We start from the raw sequence: 22,592 nt of genomic DNA, 5'->3' as shown, positions 1-22,592 counted from the left end.
AAATGGGAGGCTGAAACCTAAAGAAGGCTTGCTCATCCTTAAGGAACATGGAGTCATGGTGTCAAGAGTTTGGACCCCAGGGACAGAGAGCCAAATCCGTTCTTGGCAAACACACCTGGTCTTTTATAGCCATCTAGCTCTTCAGATCGTAAGAAACATCAAGGGCCACTGACACTGGGAAAATCAGAACCAGCATTGAGAAAAGACAGGCAGCTGCATATGTTGTAATATTTTAATCAGAATCAGAAATTAAGTGGCATAAAACACTCCATATATCTCTTTGCTGTTCCAAATGTCATGAACTTCAAACCCGAATATGAAACAAGCAGTTTTAGGAATTATTTTGACCGGTTTCCCCAATCCCAAAGGCGATTTAAAAAGTAATAATGTAAAAAAGTTAAGGTCAAGGTGTCTTAATATCACAGCTAATGACTAACCATTTGTTTACTAGCGTCTTCTACTCCACCCTGAAAGCTGCTGAACTTAACTTGCTGTCAAACAAGTGGTTAGTTATTAGTTCCCTGGGTGATTGTCCCTGAAGGTAAGCCATGCTCTGGTGTGGACACAATAGGCACTTTAAGCGCGGGTAGTTACCTCTTCCAGGTTGGGTCCAACGTTTGGCTCTCAAAGGCAAGATAAAGAATTGACACAGACCATGTCCTGCGCGTCGGCGCTCCGGGATTGAGTGCTGGGATGTCAGAGCATTCTCCAGAACATCTGGGGGTTGGTTCATTTCTAGACACCGCCACCGCGGCCTAGTCTGATTTTCGTTCTCGGTCCTGAGTGAGAGCCCATCTCCCCGGGGATGCTCTCAGTGTTCAGCAAGCGGCGCGGCACCGGCTCTCACGACCACCAGCGCGGGCGCTGGCTGTAAACAAGTGGTCGGGCTGCGCCGGTGGGTGCGCGCTGCAGGGAATGGATGCGTCTGCGGGCAAGCGCATCCGGCACGGCCGCGCGGCGCCGCCCTTTCCCGGCGCAGAGCCGCGCCCCTAATCCGCCTCGTCCACGTCTTCTCCCGCCGTCGCCGCTTCTAAAGCCGCCAGGGCTTCCGCCACCGCCGCGTCCTCGTCCGCGGTGTCCCCGCTCCCGCCTCCGGCGGAGCCGCGGGCGTCCTCCCACCCGTTTCTCGAATCGGTCGCAGACACGGCCCGGGCAGGATCCTCTTCCTTAAAGTAGACGCTCAGGACTTCGGTCGCCACGGCCTCGTTTAACGAGTCCCAGCTCCGCTTCGCGGAGAAGGGCGCATTCCAGCCCTGCGCCCCCACCCCGGGGCGCGCTCCCTCCGGCGGCGCCCCCTCGGCATGGCTCGTGAAAAGGCGATCCGTTTCTTCCCGGTCCACGTGGTCTCCGGCTGCGCCCCAATGCTGCGAGTAGTCCGAGTAGTCCGGGGCTGGTATCTGGAGGACGTGCTCTTGGACTTCCACCTCCGAAGGGCATTCTACCTCGGAAGGGACTCTGGGGTCTCCATTTCGGACGACTCGGGTCTCTGCCAAGGCCTGCAGCACACGGTCCTGTCCCCTGGTGCCCCCTCCGTCGAGGACGGGTTGGGTCGGCTGCATGCTGTTCGAGGTACTGGCCCAGGAACCTCGGCCACCCGGGTAGGGCCCAGGATCCCCCGTGGGCTGCAGAGCGGCAGCGGGGCCAACGCCATTGACGGTACCCGGACCCGGACCCGCTGTTCTGCTTCTGCTCGCAGTCCGCTGCAAACCCTCACTCTGAAGGTCATTTTTATGCACCAGGACTTCGCAGCTCTGTTTGCCTTTTAACTTAACAGCGCCATCTTCATCTAACTTGTAGCTGTTTACTTCGTTGACATAGCCAGGGGAGGACACCTGAACTGGATCGAAGAGATAGCTGGGGTGAGAATAATGAAGATCAGTCAGGTTAATTATTCGTTAACTTTGTTTGTTAATAACTCTATTCCTCACTAATTTTCATTAATACTACTTTCTGTTACAGGCTCTGTTTCTTCTCTTCCTGTTACTTTCTGTGATTAGTTACTCTTTTTAAGCTTATATGTGTGTCTTAATCAAATAGATATAATTGGTGTAAAAATGTTCTACCACTGGAATTAGATCTTAAGAACAAATCCAAGAGTGTGGGAAGAAGGTAAAGTACAAAGTGGTTCGTGGAATTTAAAAACAAACAAAAAAATGCAAGTCCAATAAGAGAGAAATAAGAACTGATGGTATATCCCTTCGATAGAAAATTATACAGACATCAAAATAATAAACGTCTGGACTAGCATGAAAGATACAGTAAGTGTTGTTTGAATAAAGCCTAAGATCGCGTTATGATATAAGTGGAGTAAAGTATATATATGTGTATGTGTGTGAGTATATATATGGATAAAAATATACATATATGTGTATGGAATAGAACTAGAATAATAAAGATAATTTTGTTAAGGAAGCAAAATCATCAGTTAATTTTTTCCCTTTTATGTACAATTCTATTCCTATTACCCACATTTTTATCATATCAAATCTGCACAAAATTAAAAGCACATGTGTGACCGGGGCAATTTATTTTCAGTGATGCCATTTCAGATGCAGTTTAAAATCTAGGCCACATGTCCTCTTATATATCAAAGGAGTTTCCAACTCTTAATTTCCTGGCAATGCTGGTCATGTCTCAAGCTGGATAAAGGCGCTGAACCCATGCAGGGTCTTTAAAAGCGCCTCCGAGGTAATTATGAATCCCTCCATTCGAGTGAGGTATTTTTTTCAACTTTACCTTTGTATCATTTTACAGCACCTGCACCCCATCTGGATTATTTTTTGTTACCATCTGGAAAAAGAAAGTGTAAAAAGGAGAAAACATAGTGAATGACATGTTAACAGAAATTAAGTTTGCTTTATCTTTCCTAGATACTCAAAGTTAGCAGTCACAATTCTTGGCAAAAAAAAAAGGTAATATGGGTTGGGGAGGAACTGGAGTGCCTTTGTGTATCAAAAATCAGTGATTCAGAGTTCTCAAACATTTATTGTACTTGTTTCTGTGCCAGACCCTTTCTCCTACGCTGGGAATTATATATACCATCTTCATTTTGCAAATGAATACAGGCTGAAGAATGCTAGGGAGGGAACGGTGGGACTGAAAAGGACCTGTACGTGTTCTACTCCATTGCCTTCTCCAGGGGACACAGGGACCTAACCGGGGTGCAGCCACTGTGTAGAGCAGGAGGTGTAAGAGAGCAAGAAACTTCCTTGCCAGAGAATTATCTACTATGTTCAAGGACATCAGGATAAGGTAGCTGATTTATGAGTTCCACATTACAGACCTGAGGAGGTGACTGCTGGAGTCATCATCACAAGCTTCACTTGGACTAAACTGCTCCTGCTTTGTCTTTCCTATCACTGGACCCATCCTGGCTAAATTTCATGGACCACCCCCGCCCCAACCTCTCGAACGTGCCCTCTCCAGCTTCCTGGTGGCAGATGGACCCCAGTCTGTGCTTTTTCATTTCCCGCCTGCCTACTGCTCCCTACCCTTTCCCAAGGTTGCATTTTTTCCCTCTGGTACTTGCCCTCTGAATAAACCTTCTCTTCACGTAAAACTGACCACACTGTTCTGGTCTTTCCTCTGAAAATCCTAAAAATGAATGTGAAAGAATGTTTAAGTTGTTCCCCATTTCTAATATCTATAACCTTTAAAAAGACAAGCCAATAACATAAACTCAAGCCCCAGGCCCTCTGTCTCTGTAAGACACGTGCACTTGGAACAGAGCAATCTCTCATTGTTGCTGTGTTGCTGCCTCCCCTGGGCTCCCTCCTGCCTTCTTTCAGTCATGGATGAATTTCCCAGGATGATAGTTCATAAGACAATGGCTGGTGCTTTCTAAGAAGTAGAGACTGGTTGGTTGGGTACAGGGGACTAGGTTTAATTAATAAATCAAATCTACAAGTCGCCTCCTGTGGGGAGGGCTGAAGAATGCCCTGCCCACCCCAAGATATTCATATCCTAATCTCTGAAACTTGTGAATGCTACTTCTTCATATGACCAAAAAGAAAAAAAAAAATATCTTTGCAGATGTGATTACAGATTTGAAGATTTGAGATGGGGGGATTTGCCTGGATTATGTAGTTCAGAGCCCAGCTCTGCCTCGTACCGGCTGTGTGACTTCAGGCCTCGGCTATTTCACCTATAAATGGGGATAATGACTTACCTAGGACATGGCATTGTTGGGGACTATACAAGTTAATATTCATAATACGTGTATACTTATTACGCAGCCCCATTGGGATACAGCATGCTTAAAAAAAGATGGAAGTCTTGCGTCTTGCACCTAAGAAAGATGTATGGTTGCCATGACATATACATACAAACAAGAGCATTAATAATACTAACTAATACTTGTTTCTGGCATAAGGGCCAAATGGTGTATTTCTTTTAACTATGGCACCAATTAAAAGACATAAACCCCAAGTGCAACAGAAGTTCCACAGACAGGGAAATCATTAGGGCTTAGCCAGTAATCTGTGTGTACAACCTTTGTGTTCTTCAATGTCCCCAACAACGCCATGTACTAGGGTATATCGTTATCCCCATTTACAGGTTAAATAGCTGAGGCCCAAATTCACACAGCACTCTCAATTAAATTATCCCCTTTCCAAAGCCCAGGATTTTGTTTCTAGCCTCTGCTCCCCATTTATGTCTATTCTCTTCTAATAATTCATCTGTCATCTGGATAAACAGGACATAAAAGTTCCATCTCTTTCCCTCCCCCTTGGTCCCCTCCACACCCTGCTCTAAAATTCTGCCCCCTTCCATGCTGGCAGTGCCTTTTGTTTATCTTGGACACTATTTAAAAAAGAAAAAAAAAACAGCCAAGAGGATAGGTGGCCAAAAAAAAAAAAAAAAAGTCAAAAGAAAAGAAAAAAGGGCTCTAAAGTGTTTGAGAGAGAGAAGAGTGTTGGTCATAATAATGTAATTGAAGCAATTGTGAAATAAATATTAATCATTGAAAAATATCAGGTCAGTCAACTTTAAAATGGTGAGTTCAAGAGTTGTACATAGGGAAGATTTTCTTCTTCTGAAAGGAAGGAAGGACGCAAGAGGCATGTCTTGAGTGGCGCCTTCTGTTCCCAGCGTCACAGAGACTAAGGTCAGTGTTGGGGAGCCCTCGCCTGGCTGGAGCTGGAGAGTCTGTCCCTACCCTCTGCTGCTGTGGCTGTGGCCACAAAAGCAACATGCACTGAGACGCAATGATGCTGAGATTTAAGAGCCCAACTCGAGAGCCACCACTTCCTTGTTTCTTATAGAATTTACACTGCATCTGTGGGTTTTAGGCTCCCTTCTTTCTTTCTCAGGAAAACCACAGAATCTGTATTTTTCTTCAAAACCATGATTGTAAAGAATGTTTTGATGGCTCTCCCCTTTCAGGATCAAGTTTACATTTGGCTTCTTCCTCCACTGCCCCCCCTTTAAATCAGGGCACACCACATGGGTTTCCTACAGATCTGGCTCCACACCTGAGGGGCATGCTCTGTGCCTCCCCCAAGCTCAGTGGAGACAGCCTCTTCCTGATGACAGGTTCTGCCCTCTCTTGGCTGGCCCCACATTTTCCTTCCCCAGTGACATTCCTTCTCCCAATGAGACCTGCTCTAGTGTCCAAGATTGTGTGACCACCGATGAAAAGGGTGGGGACTCATGTATCTACAGACAACCCCTGCCTGCCTGTATCTGCCATTATCTTTCCTGGTACGAAGATATCAAGTTCCTAATATCAAGTTCAGTCTATTTGTCTTTTCAGATGTTACTCCCACACCTACATCTTGCTTTTGGTGAGGTGTTCTCCTATTGCCAGGTGTAAGAAACAAACACTCTTTGTCTAGCACGATACATGGAAAGAGGAAAAACATATGTTCTTTTGAAGTAAGACTGAGTTCAAAATGGGCGGTCCATCTGCTTTCTCTCCCCCCCGCCCCCCCGCACTTTGGTGACAGCTAGGTTAAAAGTGAGAAATCAGTTGTCAGGTGTCCTTTATTACTGAGCAGGGTCAAAATTTGCTTTCTCTTTGGACTATAAAAAAGCAGCAGAGAAGCGAAGGGCAGATCCTTCACACCCATCATCTCATTTACACAGAGAAAAGCAAATACCATTAGGGTGGTGAGTCCATCACCACTGGCGCCTGCCTCCTCCTGGAGTCCTGTGATGGGGGCTAACTCTGTCCTGTGTTTTGTGTTGAAGTTAAACTGTTCCGCGCTCGAAGACGGATGTCACACTGTCTCATCAGTTACTAGTTAAGTCTGCTTGCTGGACAATGCTGTTTCGTAAGGGGGAGAGTGGTGGAGGTGGGAAGAAACGGGGAGGCCAGGAGAGCCAGGAGTTTGCTAACCAGGCAGAGAAATTGACTGAGTATTCACCTGGAAGTCAAGGGTATAGGGAGAGGCTCCACCTGGCGGGAAAGGGCTGCCTTTGTAGATTAGCTAAGAGTATGAAATCAATGTCCATCTCCTGATTGTCATCATTGCACAGTTATTATATAAGAGAATGCCCTTGTTCTTAGGAAATACATGGTGAGGTATTTAGGAGTAAGGAGCATGGGATCTGTAACTAAGCAAAATAATTCAGGGGGAAAAAAAGTGTGTGTGTGTGTGTGTGTGTGTGTGTGTGTGTGTGTAAAGAGAAAGGGAAGAACAAAGCTAATGTGGTAAATGTTAACGTTTGGGGACTCAGGGCAGAGAATATATGGGGGTTCTTTGTGTTTCTCTTGCAACTTTTCTGTAAGTCTGAAATAATGTCGAAAGTTAAAGGGAAAAAAAAAGTGTGAAGGCGCTCATCAAAATCCCACTGAGCTCTCTGAATTTAGCTGTGCTCCTGAGTATGTAGGGAAGACCTTTCCTGGTATTTCACAGATAAATGGATAGAAAAATTAGAAAGCAGTACAGTGCAGCTATTATTAAGGCTGTTGCTATGATCTTCATTAATATTTCCTGAGTATATGTTTATATTATATATAATTATTCATTTTATATATGTGGTATGTTTTCTAGTAATATAATCTGTCTTGGTAAGTTCTGTTGTTTTGAGTCCACTGAATTAATTACACAATAAGAAGCAGCTTGTGATCCACTAGTTTTTGCAAAAGGGAACTGGATCCTCTTGATTTGGGCACTGACAATCTCATAGGTGTGGTTTTGTTTATTCAACACTAGATGGCAATATAGAGCGGTTATTTAAGCTAATTTCAAGAGGGACTTGGTATGAGAAAGGCCTCGAGAAACATTAATTAATTAATTAGGGCACAAACAGTGTAGGTGTGTTGCTATGCAGGCAAAGTTAGCGAGTTAGTGACATGGTAAATATTTTGGACAATTATTATTGTCACCTTTAAGTCCTGGTGGCCATGGCACCACTACATGGCAGGGTCTCCTCCGGTTCTAGCTGGAGGTTTATTTTGTAGACTGGCTTGACCACAGTAGGGTCAAAGGCTCCTGCACTTCTACAGAGCCTCTTTTGACAAAATTACTGCTCATCAAATTTCCAAATGCGAGAATCTGCATTGCTCTCCCACCTGGACAATAATTCTTTGGAAGAGGCTGGGGACGGGGGATGGGGGGAGGAGCCTGTGGTCTAGTTCCTTCCCTCGGACTCCAAGGGCTAGTCTTGGGGACCTGTCTTCTGGAGGTTAGTATGTGGCCATGAACTAGAAGGTAAAGATAAGCCACAAAATACACATGCCCCACTTTGAAGATTTCTGAGGAAGGAACCCATTATTTTTATTTAAAATAAATTCAGTATTTTGTGTTTAGAAAGGAGAAACTTGTGTGAATTATTAGAATTAAACATAAGGCTTACAGAAAATGTCCAGTTCTGTCAGCATCTGCTGGTCAACCTTCTAGATGCCTCACCAATCCCCCTTGTCCCCTGCCCCAGATCCTTCTGCACTTGGGAACTGTTTTAGGGGAAGAGTTTAAGAAGCTACGGCCCTATTCCACGGACTGTAGTTCCTGGGAGTAGGCTCCTGTGTGGAGCAGACAAGATGCATTTCATTACTGAATACACACTGTGGTGTGCAGAGGTGTGGATCCTGGTGGACATGCAGATGGGCAGAGGCCAAGGGGTCCGTAAGGAATCCACCCGAGTTTGAGTGGGCCGCTCACCTGCGTTTCTAACAAGCTCCCAGCTGGTGCGGCGCTGCTGGGAGAGCACTTGGAGAACAGCTGCTTTACTGCTGGGAGGAAATCAGGGCAGGCCGGGCTTCTCTGCTGTGCTGTGCTGCTGGTTGGTCTAGGTGAGGTTTACTTAAAGTTCGGAGGAATAATAGCCTAAGAACCCTGCGGCTCGTGGAGTTTTTGGCAAAAAGGGAAGTAGCTACCATTGCCACTGCCCCTTTTGGTGACAAAATAATGGACAAACAAAGCTGGCCAACATGATCATTTGGTTAGAACATAATTTTGGTCAGAAACTAATACCGATAGTCACTGCTCCCAATCTCAGCCCCCACTGGTACAGTTTTATAATTCTCTTAAGTTTCTAAAAATTGTCTGTTTTCCAGAATTTGCTTTTGAACACTTTCTAATTTATGTTTTTTTTTTTTTTATCCTTCTCTATGGGGGTTGTTAACAGGTAAAAGTTAAAATAAACCAAGTGTCCAACAATACGGGATTAATCGGAACAACCCGAGTGCTTAATAACTGGGGAACAGTTGGAACGAACCTGAGACACCGCGCTGGCCCACCGCTCAGCTGCTCTTCGGTCTGTCCCGCCTTCCCGTGCTCACTCGGTTTCTCAGGTACCACAATGCCAAGAAACCGCTGCTCTCTGGATCAGGCCACACCAATGGCAGGTGCTGGCAGAAGACTAGAAAGGGAAGATGGGAGATGCCAAGGTATTTTTCCCTTCTGCCCTCTCTGCTTTGGACAGTACCCTGTCCATTCTGGCAATGGCCATATCTCCTCCACAGCCTGGATGCCCACCAGCTCTGCCCTCCAAGGTGCCAGGGAGAGCCATGATGCCTCACCTTGGCTCCATCTATTGACACAGAGTCCAGTTCTGTGTCTCGCCCTAGAGTGGTAATGCCTTCCTGCTTGGACCATCTCTGTGTTATCTCACCGGCTCATTTGGTTTCCCAGCTCTTTGAACTTGCATAATCCAATCACTATATAACTTCCCCCTGCTTTACGGGAGGGCTTCCTCTTCCTGGCTAGATCTTGTCTAATACAAATAATATCTTGGTCAAGGATTTCTGGCTATGTTATCGAATAGCATACAACAACAGTATCGGACTCTGTAAAAATAGGTATTGTCTAATCTACATGTTGCTGCTTGCTGCATGCCTAACATAGGACAGGTCACAAGTGGATGTCAACAGTGGTTAGGAAAGAACTTTAGCCCTCCATCAATTCTGTCAAGTTCTCTTCCCACCCCAAATCTGTCTGTTTGCTTTGCAATGTGACTTCCGGACAAATCTCCTTGAGTCCCTTCTAAGCTCCTAAACCCCTCTTATATAGATAGATATTCTGAAACTGTCACTGGAGAAAGCATAAGGAACATAAGGACTTTCACACTATTTTAAGTAATCATATGAAAATATGCAACATCACTAATGAGTGTGAATGATGATGGGTAATAAATAAGTTTAGATGTTCTCTGTGTATGCTAAAATATGGAAGGCACTTCTATTATTAGTATAGGCACCAGGCTATATTACCCCATTCTCAATGATTAATGTAGTGACAGAAAGCTGACTTTTAATATGCCCCTAAATGCCTCAGGGAGGCTTCAGTTCAACAGCTTAAAACAAATATCTAAATCTCTTGGAGTTGGTAATTCAGATATCACCCTGTGCTTATCAGTTGCTTCTGAAGTATGTGTTGAGGAAATCATACAAATTATCACACAGCACAGAAGAGAAAGTGGCTGAGACCATATAGAGAGATGACCTAATCATACCCATAATCTCATTTAAAATAACGGATTTTCATTAGTGAGATGGAATTAGATGTTTTCCACAAATTTTACTACTTGGGTAGAACCTTGCTCACTGATGAACAAACAGATCATGCCATTCAAAACCAAAACAAGTGTGTCGTACAGGGGTGATCGCTGCGGCACCGAGATTGAGACCCAGCTGAAATGGGGGAAGACATCACCCTCTGGATGGCTTCTAGTTTCTGAGAATATGAACAAGTACACTTTGGGGAATCCACAGATAATACAGACATAGCTTATTTGAGAAGATTTTACAAATCTGAAATGAAGATGGTGTATTTTCACTTAACACATGTAGTTCTTTGTCCTTTAACGTAGGATTCAGTGGGCTCCCTGTTCTTGTACTCTTGGCCACCACGGTAACAGCAAGACACGACAAATCTCATCTTGACTCAGCTTGTTGGGCTGATGTACTTGACTTTGGTTCAAGTTACATTAGAAAGCTCAGCATCACCAATCTTTTGTAGGGTGTCTCCTTACAAGCATCAGAGACACCCTTGGCATCAGTGCCTTATAGTTTTTATTTTTATGGCCACGTTACCAGAAGGACTGGTCAAAGAACATGTATAAAATCACAGAGGGAGTCCAGAAGGGCAGGAAGAAAGAACGTGGAAGACAGTCTGTTTACTGCAATTAAAGGAGTGAGCTCTGGAGCCACAGTCTGGATCGGCCCGTTCTAAGCTGGGCGACCGTGAGTAAACTGCTTAACTTCTCTGAATTTCAGCTTTGCCAACCACTAAATGGAGAAAACAGCATCAAATCATGCAGGGCTCCTACAAGGATCACATGACTTAAACATGTGATGTGCCTGGCAAAGCGTGTCTGGTAAGTAGTAGGTTCTTAATAAATGTTGGCTGCCCTCATGTTCATGGTCATTGTAAGAATATTCTGTAACTACTGGGTGCTAGTTACTTCTAAACACTGTGAATAAAAATAGATTCTGACCAAATTCTCCCGGGAACCCTGTGAGAATTGGGGCCTGTCTCCCATACAGGGTATGTGTCTAATTCGGGGAAGTACTCTTATCTAGGAGGTAGGAGAAAACAGGAAGAAACCTAAAACACGTAGAAAAACTTAAGTTCTAAAAATGATGAGGAAGTTTTGGAGGAGATAATGTGGTGAGTTTATACAATACGGCCTTATAGGGCTACAAATTATGATAGCTATGGCTCGGAGTTAGATACTTGGAATGAAGTAGTTTTGGGTAATTCCTGGAGTCCAAGAGTGCCCGAATCATAAGGAATCTTAGGGAACATCCCACCCAATCACCTTATTTTATAAATGTGGACTCAAGGATGGAAGCATGAAATAGAAGACAAGAAAAAACAGATCGTCCCACATTTGTAGCTGACCCTATGTGTGCAGAATTGAGACCCCGATATTTTTTTGAATTATAGAAATAATTTCTGCACTTGAAAAGATTGTGTAAGGTTCCCTGAGTGCCTGCTGGAGGCAACACGCAGCTAGTTACTAGGACACAAAGGGGCAGAGGATCCCTGCTGTCCATTAATGCAACAAATATTTCCTGAGCAGCTATCATGCACCAAATTCTGAACTTGACTCCAGGGATCTGGAAAGAGTTAACAGTTCAGCAAAGTAGACAGATTTATAAATAGATGACTAATATAGTGTTATGTGTACTAGATTGAAATATCATATTACATGTTTAAGAAGGCGAGGAGCGCCTCAATCGACTTGGGTTAGATTAGAAAAGGCTGTGTGCGAAGGTGAGCAGATAGCGTGCCGGCGGAGTTCCAGAGCACATTCCTGCGGGAATGCAACGCCGGCTCAGGAATGCAGAAATGCTGCCTCTTACACTGTCTCTCTTAAGCACACCCTTTTCACGTGCACTGCCATTGCCCCGCTCTAAATACAACATCGGCACCTCTTTCTTAACCTGGTCTATTGCCATATCCTCCTGTCACCTGTCTCCGCTCGTGTCTTTTCCACACAGAAGTCACATGATCTTTTCAGGACGCAAATCTGAATCATATCACTCCTCCTGCCTAAAGCTGTTCAAAAGTGTCCAGTGCTCTCAGGATATTTAATAACATAATAATAAAAAAGATGATAAAAGTATCAAACTTACACAGAGCGTCCTATATAGCAAGCGTTAATCTACATGCTTTATGTTACAATCAATCCTCATTATTTGTGGACTCTGTATTTGTGAATTTGTCTACTTGCTAAAATTTATCTGCAACCCCCAAATCAATACATGGGGTGCTTTTGAGGTCATTCGTGGACATGTACAGAGAGGTAAAGAATTTGAGTCACTCAATGCACACATTTCTAGCTAACCTCAAAGCAACATTGTGCCTTCTTGTTTCAGCTCTCATATTATAAATAAGTGGCTTTTTCGTGGTTTATTTAGTGCCATATTTCTGTGCTTTTTCTTGGTAATTTTGCTGTTTAAAATGGCATAGTATGGAAGTGCCCTCTCATGTTCTGAAGAGCAAGAAGGTTATAATGTACTTAACAGAGAACATTTGTTCAGGAGTGAGTTATAGTGCTGTCAGCTCTGAGTTCAGTATTGATGGATTAGCAATGTTTTTATTAAATAAGGTGACTTTAAACAGAAACACACGTGAAGAAAAGTTATGTATTGTAAAACAAAGTTATATATTGCTTGAGTGATGAAAATGTGGTGACCAGAGGCTCCCAGGAACCTCACCACTTTCACTAATTCACTGTCTGAAGTGACTCTATAGAATATAACTACAGTGACTAATGAGAATCAACAGCTATAACTCACCAAAAACCAATAAGAATCTGATAAGATGAAGAACAAAGTCTTTTCTGCTGCTTATACAACTCTCCAATGCATCATCTCTCTTTTTTTCCCTGGCTGCACTAGCTTTATTTTAAATCTTTAAACTTATGTCTCCTTTACATTAGATTTCTTTCAAATTTATGTTTCTTTCCTGGTCAAAAACCTTGTCATAGGCTGTTTCCTTTGCCCACTCACACTACCTCCAGCCAGGCTAGACCTCCACACCCATCTTACCTTTCACCTTGCCTTCTTCGCACAACTTAGCTCATTTCATTTGATTAATTGTTGCGATGTCTTTTCTACCTTTTCACCTATGCAGATCCTGCGGGTCTCCTGCTCACTGCCCTACCTGACATGTCTGTTCTTAGTAGGTGGAGCAGGAAGAGCTCACGAGGGAGACTAAGAAGCATGTTCAGAGAACAGGAGGGAAATCAGGCATTGCTGTCAAGAAGCGAGAGAGGAGGGAGTTAGACATGAGGGAGTCTGGCACTAAACAGTGTCAAATGCCACAGAGGAAAGGAAAGGATAGAAAAGTGCACATTGGTTTTAGCAACAAGGAGGTTGATGGGTAAGAAGTGAGGGAAAGTTACAGGACCTTGGAAGTGGGTGTTGGGGTGCAGTAGGTTGAGGAATGAGGGGGACATGTGAAATGGAGTATAGAAGACTCTCACTGAGTTTGGAGAGGATGGAGATGAAGAAGGAAGTAGTTATGATATAGAATACAGGACTATAGGATGGTTTTATGGAGAGTGAGAAATAAGTAAATACATTTTACATGCTGAGAAGCAAAAAAGATAATTGAAAGAAACTGACAATAACAGAGAGAGTGAGGGAAAATAAAGGAAATCAAGTCAAGACCACATATGAAGATATAACCTTTAGAAAGAAGTCGGGATCCTCACTTCTTCCTTGAAGCCCAGAGGGACAGAGATGAGGGCAGACGGATATATTTCTCGATGCAGGGTGGGAGGCTGGGGGGGGGGTGCAAAGCTTGGCTTTCTTATTGAGATGGTGGGCAGGGCAGTCTGTTGGAGGGGCCGGGGTGAAAGCTCAGGGTCACAGGTTTGAAGTAGTGTGTGGCGGAGAAGAGAAGCCACTGAAAGATGGCTGAGCAGAGCTGACGGATGGCTGCGGTCAGAAACCAAAGTTGAGTGATGCCAATGTGTGTTGTCCTTGCAATGTTTTCCCCTCCCAGCACTGTCCGGCCATCTGGGTAAAGGCCCGTGAATGTGGGTTATTATGTGGTCTTAGCTTGAGGTAAAAGACAACAGGGATTGACTTTCAGGGTGCTGGCAAGGGTGGCTGAAGCAATGGACTGTAATGAATGGTCTCTATTGGATAGGTATGGCAGCCTGCTGAGAGTTTGCCTAAGGAAAGAGGGGAATCTTAGGGACTGGGCATCCCAATGAGGTTTAGAAAAGGCCAGCGACCCGCATCTTGAGCATGAGAAGTTTGGAGAGCTAAAAGATGGTGTTTTGATATTGGTATATTAAAGTTTACTGTTAATGACATGGCCCTGGATATGTCAATGGAAGTTAATTGCAGTGAAAGTGAGATAACCGGAGTGTAGAGAGTAAAGAAGACTTTGATCCTGTGGTGTTGAATGGTTCGTTTAGCTGAAAAGTCCCCAGATGAAAGCAACAAGTAGGGGAAAGGACAGAATAGATCGATGAACCTCAAAGGTTCATAAGGTTTTGCATGAAGGAGGCAGCTTGACCATCTAGTATTTACACAGGGAAACAAGGACAAGGCATATATTACTTTCAGGATCACACAGTAGGGAATAGGCTGGTTCTACAGGAATAAGATATAGAGCAGATTATATCCCAGGCTGAAGATGGAAATGGGAAGGGAATTGGGGAGAAGGCCCAGAGAGAAACAAAACAGAAGAAGGTCTGTAATCCTACGGTATGGTTCCTAAATTTGAGACTGTATCAGAATATCCTGGAGGGCTGGGCATCGCTCCCAGATTTCTGATCTAGGTCTGGGGTGGGGCCCAAGAATCTGCATTTCTAATGAGTTCTCAGGTGAGGCTGCTGATGCTGGTCTTGGGATGATACTCCAAGAAACATTATTCTAGAGGGATGATTTTCATTGGACGGATGATCTTTATTGGAGAAACCTCAAATTGCCTTGGGAGACAGATTCACTGAAAATCTTTCAGAGTGAAGACTTAGTTGGGTCATGTCTCATCTCATATATTTTAGAATTGTATCCACAAACAACAATAGTAAAGAGAAAAAAATAACAGAATTCTACTTAAACCTGAATGATCCAGAAAGAAACAGACTTTGGGGACTGCTCTGTCTACTGGCTTTAATGCTTTAAGTAATAAAAACTGTAGTGAAAGACCAAGGAATAGGAAATTTAATAGAAAGTAGAAAGAGTAGACTTTCCCCCCAAAGCATTAAGAAAATAACTTACCTATTGTGGAGATTGTCCATGAGGTTTCTCTAGCAGTTTAACTTGTCTTCCTGCAACAACACAAAAGTTGAAAATTGAAGCTATAAGTGGCCTCCATGTCACAGACAAGTTGTACCAACAATGTGACAGTAGAGAGCACTTTCTGAGGGCCACTGGCAGTGTTGTGGGGTGATGGACTTCTCGATCTGGAACAGTTGGCTCAGTTCCTGATACTGAGCAATTAAAAATTTACCCAATTTCAGTGGTTCTTCTATAAAATAAGATTTAAATGGCACAGTACGTGAGCTGTTTATCACATACTCAGCATGTCGGAATTGTTCAATAACCAAAAGCTATGGCTCTGATGGGTAAAATTTCAACTAAGCAGAAAGAAATTCAAGAGATTTGCTTTTTGGAGACAGAATACATACTTTATAAAATAGTTTTGCTTATAATGAAAATAATGATGTATAGAATTTGAAAGTAAAGCAAATGTTTAAATTTTACCAACTTCTCTGGGATGATTAGAGTAATTCACTCTCTAAAGACATAAAATTTCAAAAAATGCTCTTATCCTACTAGCCACTCTCCTTTTAAAAATCTTTCAGTGGTTCTGCATTGCCTTCCAAGTCTCTAATGAACTCAGCTAAGCATTCAGGGTCTTCTATATGGCACCAATGGCCTTTCAAGATTGTCTCTGAAACTCCTCTAGCCTCCAGCTAATCTAGATTTTTCACTATTTTCTAAACATGCCTATATTTTTCTGTTTCTGTGCCTTTGCACCTATTGTAATCTCCAGTTGGCATGCCTCCATGCCCATCAACAGTTTACAAAATTCTACTCATTCTTCAACATACCATTTCCTCTGTGAAGATTTTTTGAAAATCCAAACTAAAGGGAATTGCTCCATTCTTTTAATGTTTATAGGATCTTCAACAGCTTCAACTGGCTCTGATCACTTTCTACCTTTCTTGTAATTCACTTATATAACATTAGACTGTAAACTCTTAGTAGGAAAGGGTCAGGGCTTTATCATTGTTTATCTACATGTTGTATTTCTTCACACAGTGACTTGCATTTAGATGGTACTTAGTGTCTTTTAAAAATCTGACTTAAAAATATCATTGACAGTTTTAAGATGCCTAATACCAATGTATCATAAAACAACAATGTACACATTTTATCAAACCCAAGATGCACATGTATTCATTTACCTCTTAACATCTCTGAAATTAGTATCTATCTTACAATTATTGGCACATCATGGTTAAACTGGCAACATTGTTTTCTTTCTTTTTTTTTTGGTGCATAAGACAATAGTACATGTTACAACTGATGACATCTAACATTCTATGAAATTTGGTATCTTAATCCTATATTATAATTTTTGTTTCAGGGTTATATTATGCACAAATTTTATTAAAAATAGCCTATATTAAATGAGTGCCTACTTTGGGCACAATTATACAAAGACATGGTCCATTTACCCAACAACTAAGATGAAAATTAACAATATCCAAGGATGGAGCAAGAATGTTAAGAGCTCTAAGCACCTTAAAGATCAGGTAGTAACAACAACAACAACAAAATAACCATAATATAAGACTTCAAAAGACATTCTGTTTTTTTCCTCAGGCTGACTCTTTGAAATAATAAATTCTTTCAAAATAAAATATTTTTTGCATACCTGCTTTGTTGGTGCCTTTGGTACATGGCTAATTTGTTGGGCAAGCTAGCACTGATATTATATTGGCTTATCCATGGCAAGGACCCAATAATTGGTAAAAATACTAAGCATCATGGGAGTTTGGGTTCAGGCTGTCTCTTATGAAGCCATAAGAGACAGGTAAATATTAGTTAGGCAAAAAGACAGTTTTAGTAAAAGCAAAATGGTAGGAAAGAATGTGACTTGTATATAGTAGAGAGACCTATGTCATATATTTGGGAAATGGATATGACATATGTACTAAGGCTCTTGAAAACAGGACCAGAAGATCAAACATGACATGACTGGCAAAGGGGAGTAGGTTCTTGAGCACTGAATGACAGTATGGAGGCAATATATAAGAAAGTCTCATCTGCTAGTACTAAGTAGGGGAAGTTAAAAGGGTTAGGTACAGAGAGACTTGCTAAAAGTTAATATTTTGAATTAAGTGACAAATGTAAAGAACCCAGTGTGTGGTGTTATCAAAGGGAATTCAGAGGAAAGAGTAAATTTTGAAATCTAGTTTTCTGAGCTTTCTTTGACTTTTGAGTTAAGTATTAATTTCTACTGTCCTTGATTTCTCTCAGCACATTGGTTTATATATTTATTATGTATAGTGTCTTGGAAAAGTTTTGTTGCTTCACTACTTGTTTCTTGTGTGCAAAATGACAATTATAATAGCACCATTTTTCAGAGAATAGTTAGGATTAAGTAAAAGAACACAGAGTATTGAGCACAGTGCTTGGCACAAACTACAATCTCAACGTTAGCTGTGATTGTTTTATTGATCATCGGTGTCGTTGTTGTCGTTGTCATCATCATCATCATCATCATCATCATCATTTTTGTTAATTTTTTTTTCCCCTGCTACTACTGGAAGTTCCTTGATTCAAAGAAGAGCATCTCATTATCTTTAATACTTTGAAAAGAAATTAGGATTTTCACAAATATGTACTAAATTTTACGGAGGAAAAATGCCAGAAATTCATAAAAGTAAAAATTTGTGTGACCAAAAAAAAAGGAATTATTAAAATGATTCTTATTCTTGAAGGCTGACAGGTGGAGGAATGATGGTCCCATAAACAGGAAAGCTGAAGGAAGATCACATGCAGTACTTTAGAGATCCTGGATTCAGCATTCAGCCTCTTGAGTGGACGTGATGGATGGGGAGATAATAAGAGAAAGGTGGCAGACAGAACGAGTGCGTGCAGCCATCTTCCATTAAAAGGAAAAGTGGGTATGAACTTATAGAGTAACATGAGATAAAAACCAAAAGCCCATGGATATGAAGTAACCAACCTAGTAAGTCAGCAGCTCAATATAGACTGTAGAATCCATAATGGTTTTAGGAAAGTAGGAATGAAGAGGGGAGGTCTAAAATCAGGATAATTTGGAAGGTGTTTAAGAAGCAATTAAGGTCTTAAATCCCTCTGCCTACTCCTGGCCTAGCGGTTGTTTCCACTCTTCATCTCAACCAAGAATATAAATTTAGTGTCTGGGAGGGTAAAAGAGGGTTTCTAGACCAAGAACATAGTAGGGAATACACAGCAAAGGGCAGAGGTACGGAACCCAAAACCGGGTGATTAAATACATGTGTGCACATGGAATGCTGAGACCCTCAGCCTGCTCCTCTCCTTGGCTCTTGGAATGTTGGCTGCCACCTTCTAGTTGTCCTCCAGACATCTGAGGAAAGTCTCTAACATGAAAGAGAGAGACTGAAACCAACCAAAACCAACCAACCAACCGATCAACTAACCAACCAACCGACCGACCAAAAAGCTCTTTAAACCAAGAGTAGGAGAAGAAAATGAAACAATTGACAAAAATAATCTTCATCAGTCATTTGCATCCCAAAACAGACTATTAAAAAAAGACTATTAAAAAAAATAGAGAACAAGAAAAAAGCTTTGCTTTAAAAATTAAAACAAGACAGAAAAAAATGAACATTTCAATAGAGAATCTAAAAGAAAAAGATGAAGAAATCTCATATAAGTCGCAAAAGATATAAATAAATAGAAAATCAAATAGAAAAAATAAAAATAAATTAAAGGTCCATTCAGGAGGTCCAATATCCATATAATAGGAGTTCCAGAAAGAGAGAACAAACAAGAGGGGAGAAATTCATCAACAAAATTATTTGAGAAAATTCCAGATGACTGAAGGACATGAGTTTCCAGATGAAAGCACTCTCCAAGTAACCAACCCAATGAATAAAAATAGACTCAAAATCAAAATACATCACCGTGATATTTTGGAACTGGGATAAAAGTGGAGATCCAACAGGCTCCCAAACCAACCAAACAAACAAATTAAAACCCGGGTCATTTACAAAGATCTGGAGAGCAGAATGGTTTTGGATTTCTTAAACAAACACACACAAATCATTCCAAACCTGGCTAAACTACCAAGTGAGTGAGAGGGTAGGATAAAGATACTTTCGGATATAAAAAATTTACCATCCATACTCCTTCCCCTCCTGGGAAGGAGGCTATTGGAACACGTAACCAACAAATGGAGGAAACCAGGAGGGAAGGCGAAGGATGTCGGACACTGAGCATTAAACACAGGAGAGAGGCCAAGGCACCCCCCAGGACAACGGCGACGGGCAGTCCCAGAGCGCGAGCAGTGTGCCCAGCTGACGGGACAGCTCGCTCAGACTGGAGAAGGGCAGGAGGCTCTGGGCAGTTTTCTTAAGAGATGAAATTGGTAGAATAATTGAAGTTTCCTAAACAGAAAGATGTATACAATAGGGAAAGAATTTGGGGTCAAATCAGTGGTAAGTATGCAGAACACTAAGTAAATGAAAAAAAAAAAAAAAAAAGAGGAGCCATTTGTTACCTCCAGAGAAAAAGCTGTGCAGGAAAGGAAATATAATTCTCTACTTGGCTTACCCATGAATTGCATTTACATAGGTATAATAAAGACTAGATCTTCATCTAACTAAAACTAGGGTGGGGGATCGGTGGGGAGTAGGAACATTCTTTATGTGTAGTGTAGGCCAGGGGATAGAAGCTAAATCATCTTCCGTAGTAGAAGATGATGTTTAAAACCGGAAAAAAAAAAATCACGAAATGGAAACAGAAGCATTCATTTAGAGAAACAGATGCAAATAACTAAAACAATCAGAGAAAAGGTGATTTACTTTGAGGAAAGAAAAATGTGCTCACAAGTGAGCAGTCTGGGCTTCGTACAAAGATTCAGGAACTGATCTAGTCATCAGAGCAAAGTCATGAAAGGTAAGCCAGATGATAGCAAAGGAAAACAATGATGCTTTTGAAAATGCCAACTGACATCCATTTATTTAACCTACATTAATCAGTTAACATCTAGTACTGTGGGCCAGGCCATGTGCTTATACAAGATAATAGCAGGATAAGACATAAAGCTTACAACCAAGTGAGGTAGGCAAAACATAAACAAATAATTATGATCTGGTGATATAATGGAGCTCATAGGCAAAGCATTATGGAAATGTGGGGACTAGCAATCAACATTTCAGAATAGTCCAGAGCTGCGTAGTCCAATATGGTAACTGCTAGCCAACTAGCCACATGAGGTTATTTGAATTTAAATTACTTAAAATTAAATACATTAAAAGTTCAGAGCCTTGGTTACACTAGCCAGCTGCATTTCAAATGCCCCAAAGCCACATGTGGCTAGTGGCTACTACATTGGACAATGTAGACCTAGGGCTTTTTCCTCATTGCAGAGAGTTCTATTGGATGGTATTGGTCCAGAGGTTCTTAAATGGTGACATTTTTTTTTTACAGCATATTCAAGTACACTAAACCCCACAGGGGATCACATTCCATGGGTCTATTAGTAAATAGAGCCTTACAGAGCTATTTGATATTTAACTAGCTAGGTTACCTGCACAAGGAATGGAATTTTTACTCTGTTAGAAATTTAGTTTTTAAGTGGAGCCACCACTAGATCTAGAAAGAGGTATTTCTTACATCTCCTGATACTGTTTGGCCACCCGAAGATGTTGGTGACCAGAAGTCTGTGAATCTTTAGGAAAGCACTTTTGCATAGTGGAAAATGGGGAGAGTTTTGGCAAACTCAGAAACACCTGAATTTGAATGTTAGCTCCACTACTTACTAGCTGTGTGGCCTTGAGCAAATCTCTCGGCCTCCCCGGGCCTGCCGTTTTTAGATGTGAAGTGTACAGATAATGCATGAATCAGGACAAGCAGGTGGCAGAGCACAGAATGACAGTTGCCATGCCCCTCATTGTTCTTCATCTCCGACATTCAAGAAGCAGGCTGGGAGAGATGGACTTCTCAATGCAGAGAGCCGGCTCTCCTCACCTCTCATTTCTTCCCATCACTTGTTTTCTGGCTTTTCTTAAAGGAGCTATCATTGACCATGAACTGAAGTACCTATCACAGGAAGGGGAATTTCTGTTCAAAGCAGGGCAAAGGGAAGACGCGGGAAGGGCACTGATCAGACCCACTAGCCTCCCAAGCTCTAGAGAGAGTTGAAGGATGTGAGAAAGGGAAGGTCTGTGGGCGGTGGAAAAGAGAGCATGGTGGGACATACACCCACAAAGATGGGCTGGGGTCAGGTGGGGTGGGGCCAGGGATGCTGTGCTAAGGACCAGACTTGATGAGATTCATTGTTCATAATAACTGGTGACAACATGTTGGACTCACCAGGGGAACAAGTGTGGAAGAAGCCAAGGCGAATTTGAGCCTGCCCATGACTTATCCTCAGATAGGTTTCTACTCAGGAGTTTTTACCATATAGTGGACAGTTCATCTCTGTTACCTTAATTTCCATGAGCAAAAAAAAAAAAAAAAAAAACCAAAGTTTCTTTCCAAGTGGAGTTAAATTCTAAATATGATAAGCCTGAGTTGGCACCAACACTAGCTGCAAGAATTAACTTTCCCTTGTAATTTGTAAATGCACTCAGGCTTGTTTTTGGGTTTTCTTTTATGGGTTTTCCCCACCCCCAGCCGTAGGCAGGGCCAATATCTGAAAAGCAAGAAAAGATCTCCAGCTGGGCTCCTTTCTCCCAACAAGCTTTGCAAGCGTCCCAACATCTTCCTTGGATACAGTTCAGCTGGGGGCCTTCCCTGTATTCCAAGAAGAATTCCTGCCTGCTCACACAGGGGCCCCTTTGTTGTCTGAGGTTATGAGAAGTTAACCACTACCTCGCACAAGGAAATATCTTTTCACTGTGTGAAGGAATGATCAAAGAAGAATGTCATTTAAACCAAGGAAAACAAAACTGTGATTTATATCTAGGATCTCTGCAGAGAAAAGAAAGTTCCTGGTTACTCCAGTGAGGCACAGATATCTGCAGTGCAGAGTGTAAAATTCACTCATCTCTTGACGGATTTTAAAGTTTAGTCCTTAGTATATGCCAAATTCTAAGTCTTTTTTTAAAGTTTAAAAACTTTTTTCTTTTCCATCTGCTCTGCTGATAAACATCTCCAATATTTTCCAGATGCTTTAAGAACTTTTTCATTAAAAATGATATATTATGTATATTTGTATGTATACATATTTATATATAACATACATATATAAAATAGATATAATAATACACATGCATACACATATACATGTAAGCACAGAAAGTTTGGGAAAAGGGAAAAAAGGTCAGCCATAACCATAGCAACCCAACCTTGTGTTAGGTGTTAAATTTTTTCCAGGATTTGTTTTAGTTTGCGTCCATCTGCATACCAATTTCACCCAATATTCATGTCCTGTTTTTTTTTCTTTTTTCACTCAACATCATGTCCTGTTTTTTTTTTCTTTTTTCAC

At 41.9% G+C, this 22,592-nt stretch overlaps 1 protein-coding gene across 9 annotated transcripts in view; it reads right to left on the bottom strand.

The window, feature by feature from the left end:
- Positions 1 to 214: 214 nt before the first annotated feature.
- CUNH4orf19 (chromosome unknown C4orf19 homolog) overlaps positions 215 to 22,592 on the bottom strand; it is a 68,714-nt gene continuing 46,336 nt past the window's right edge. For 4 of the 9 annotated variants that reach the window (XM_016140720.2, XM_016140726.2, XM_016140724.2 and 1 more), the window contains exons 2-5: positions 15,137 to 15,186; positions 8,665 to 8,808; positions 2,737 to 2,790; positions 215 to 1,854 (exon numbers count right to left, since the gene is read on the bottom strand). In XM_016140720.2, the coding sequence (XP_015996206.2) occupies positions 990 to 1,854; positions 2,737 to 2,768 (897 nt within the window). In that variant the 5' untranslated portion in view covers positions 2,769 to 2,790; positions 8,665 to 8,808; positions 15,137 to 15,186 and the 3' untranslated portion in view covers positions 215 to 989. The other 5 variants (XM_016140729.2, XM_016140728.2, XM_036227600.1 and 2 more) reach the window with 4 other exon arrangements.

This window comes from Rousettus aegyptiacus, unplaced genomic scaffold, assembly GCF_014176215.1.
Source record: "Rousettus aegyptiacus isolate mRouAeg1 unplaced genomic scaffold, mRouAeg1.p scaffold_m13_p_10, whole genome shotgun sequence".
NCBI classification, from domain to species: domain Eukaryota; kingdom Metazoa; phylum Chordata; class Mammalia; order Chiroptera; family Pteropodidae; genus Rousettus; species Rousettus aegyptiacus.
Note: the sequence above shows the minus strand (reverse complement) of the source record. Positions and strands in the feature narration are given on the sequence as shown.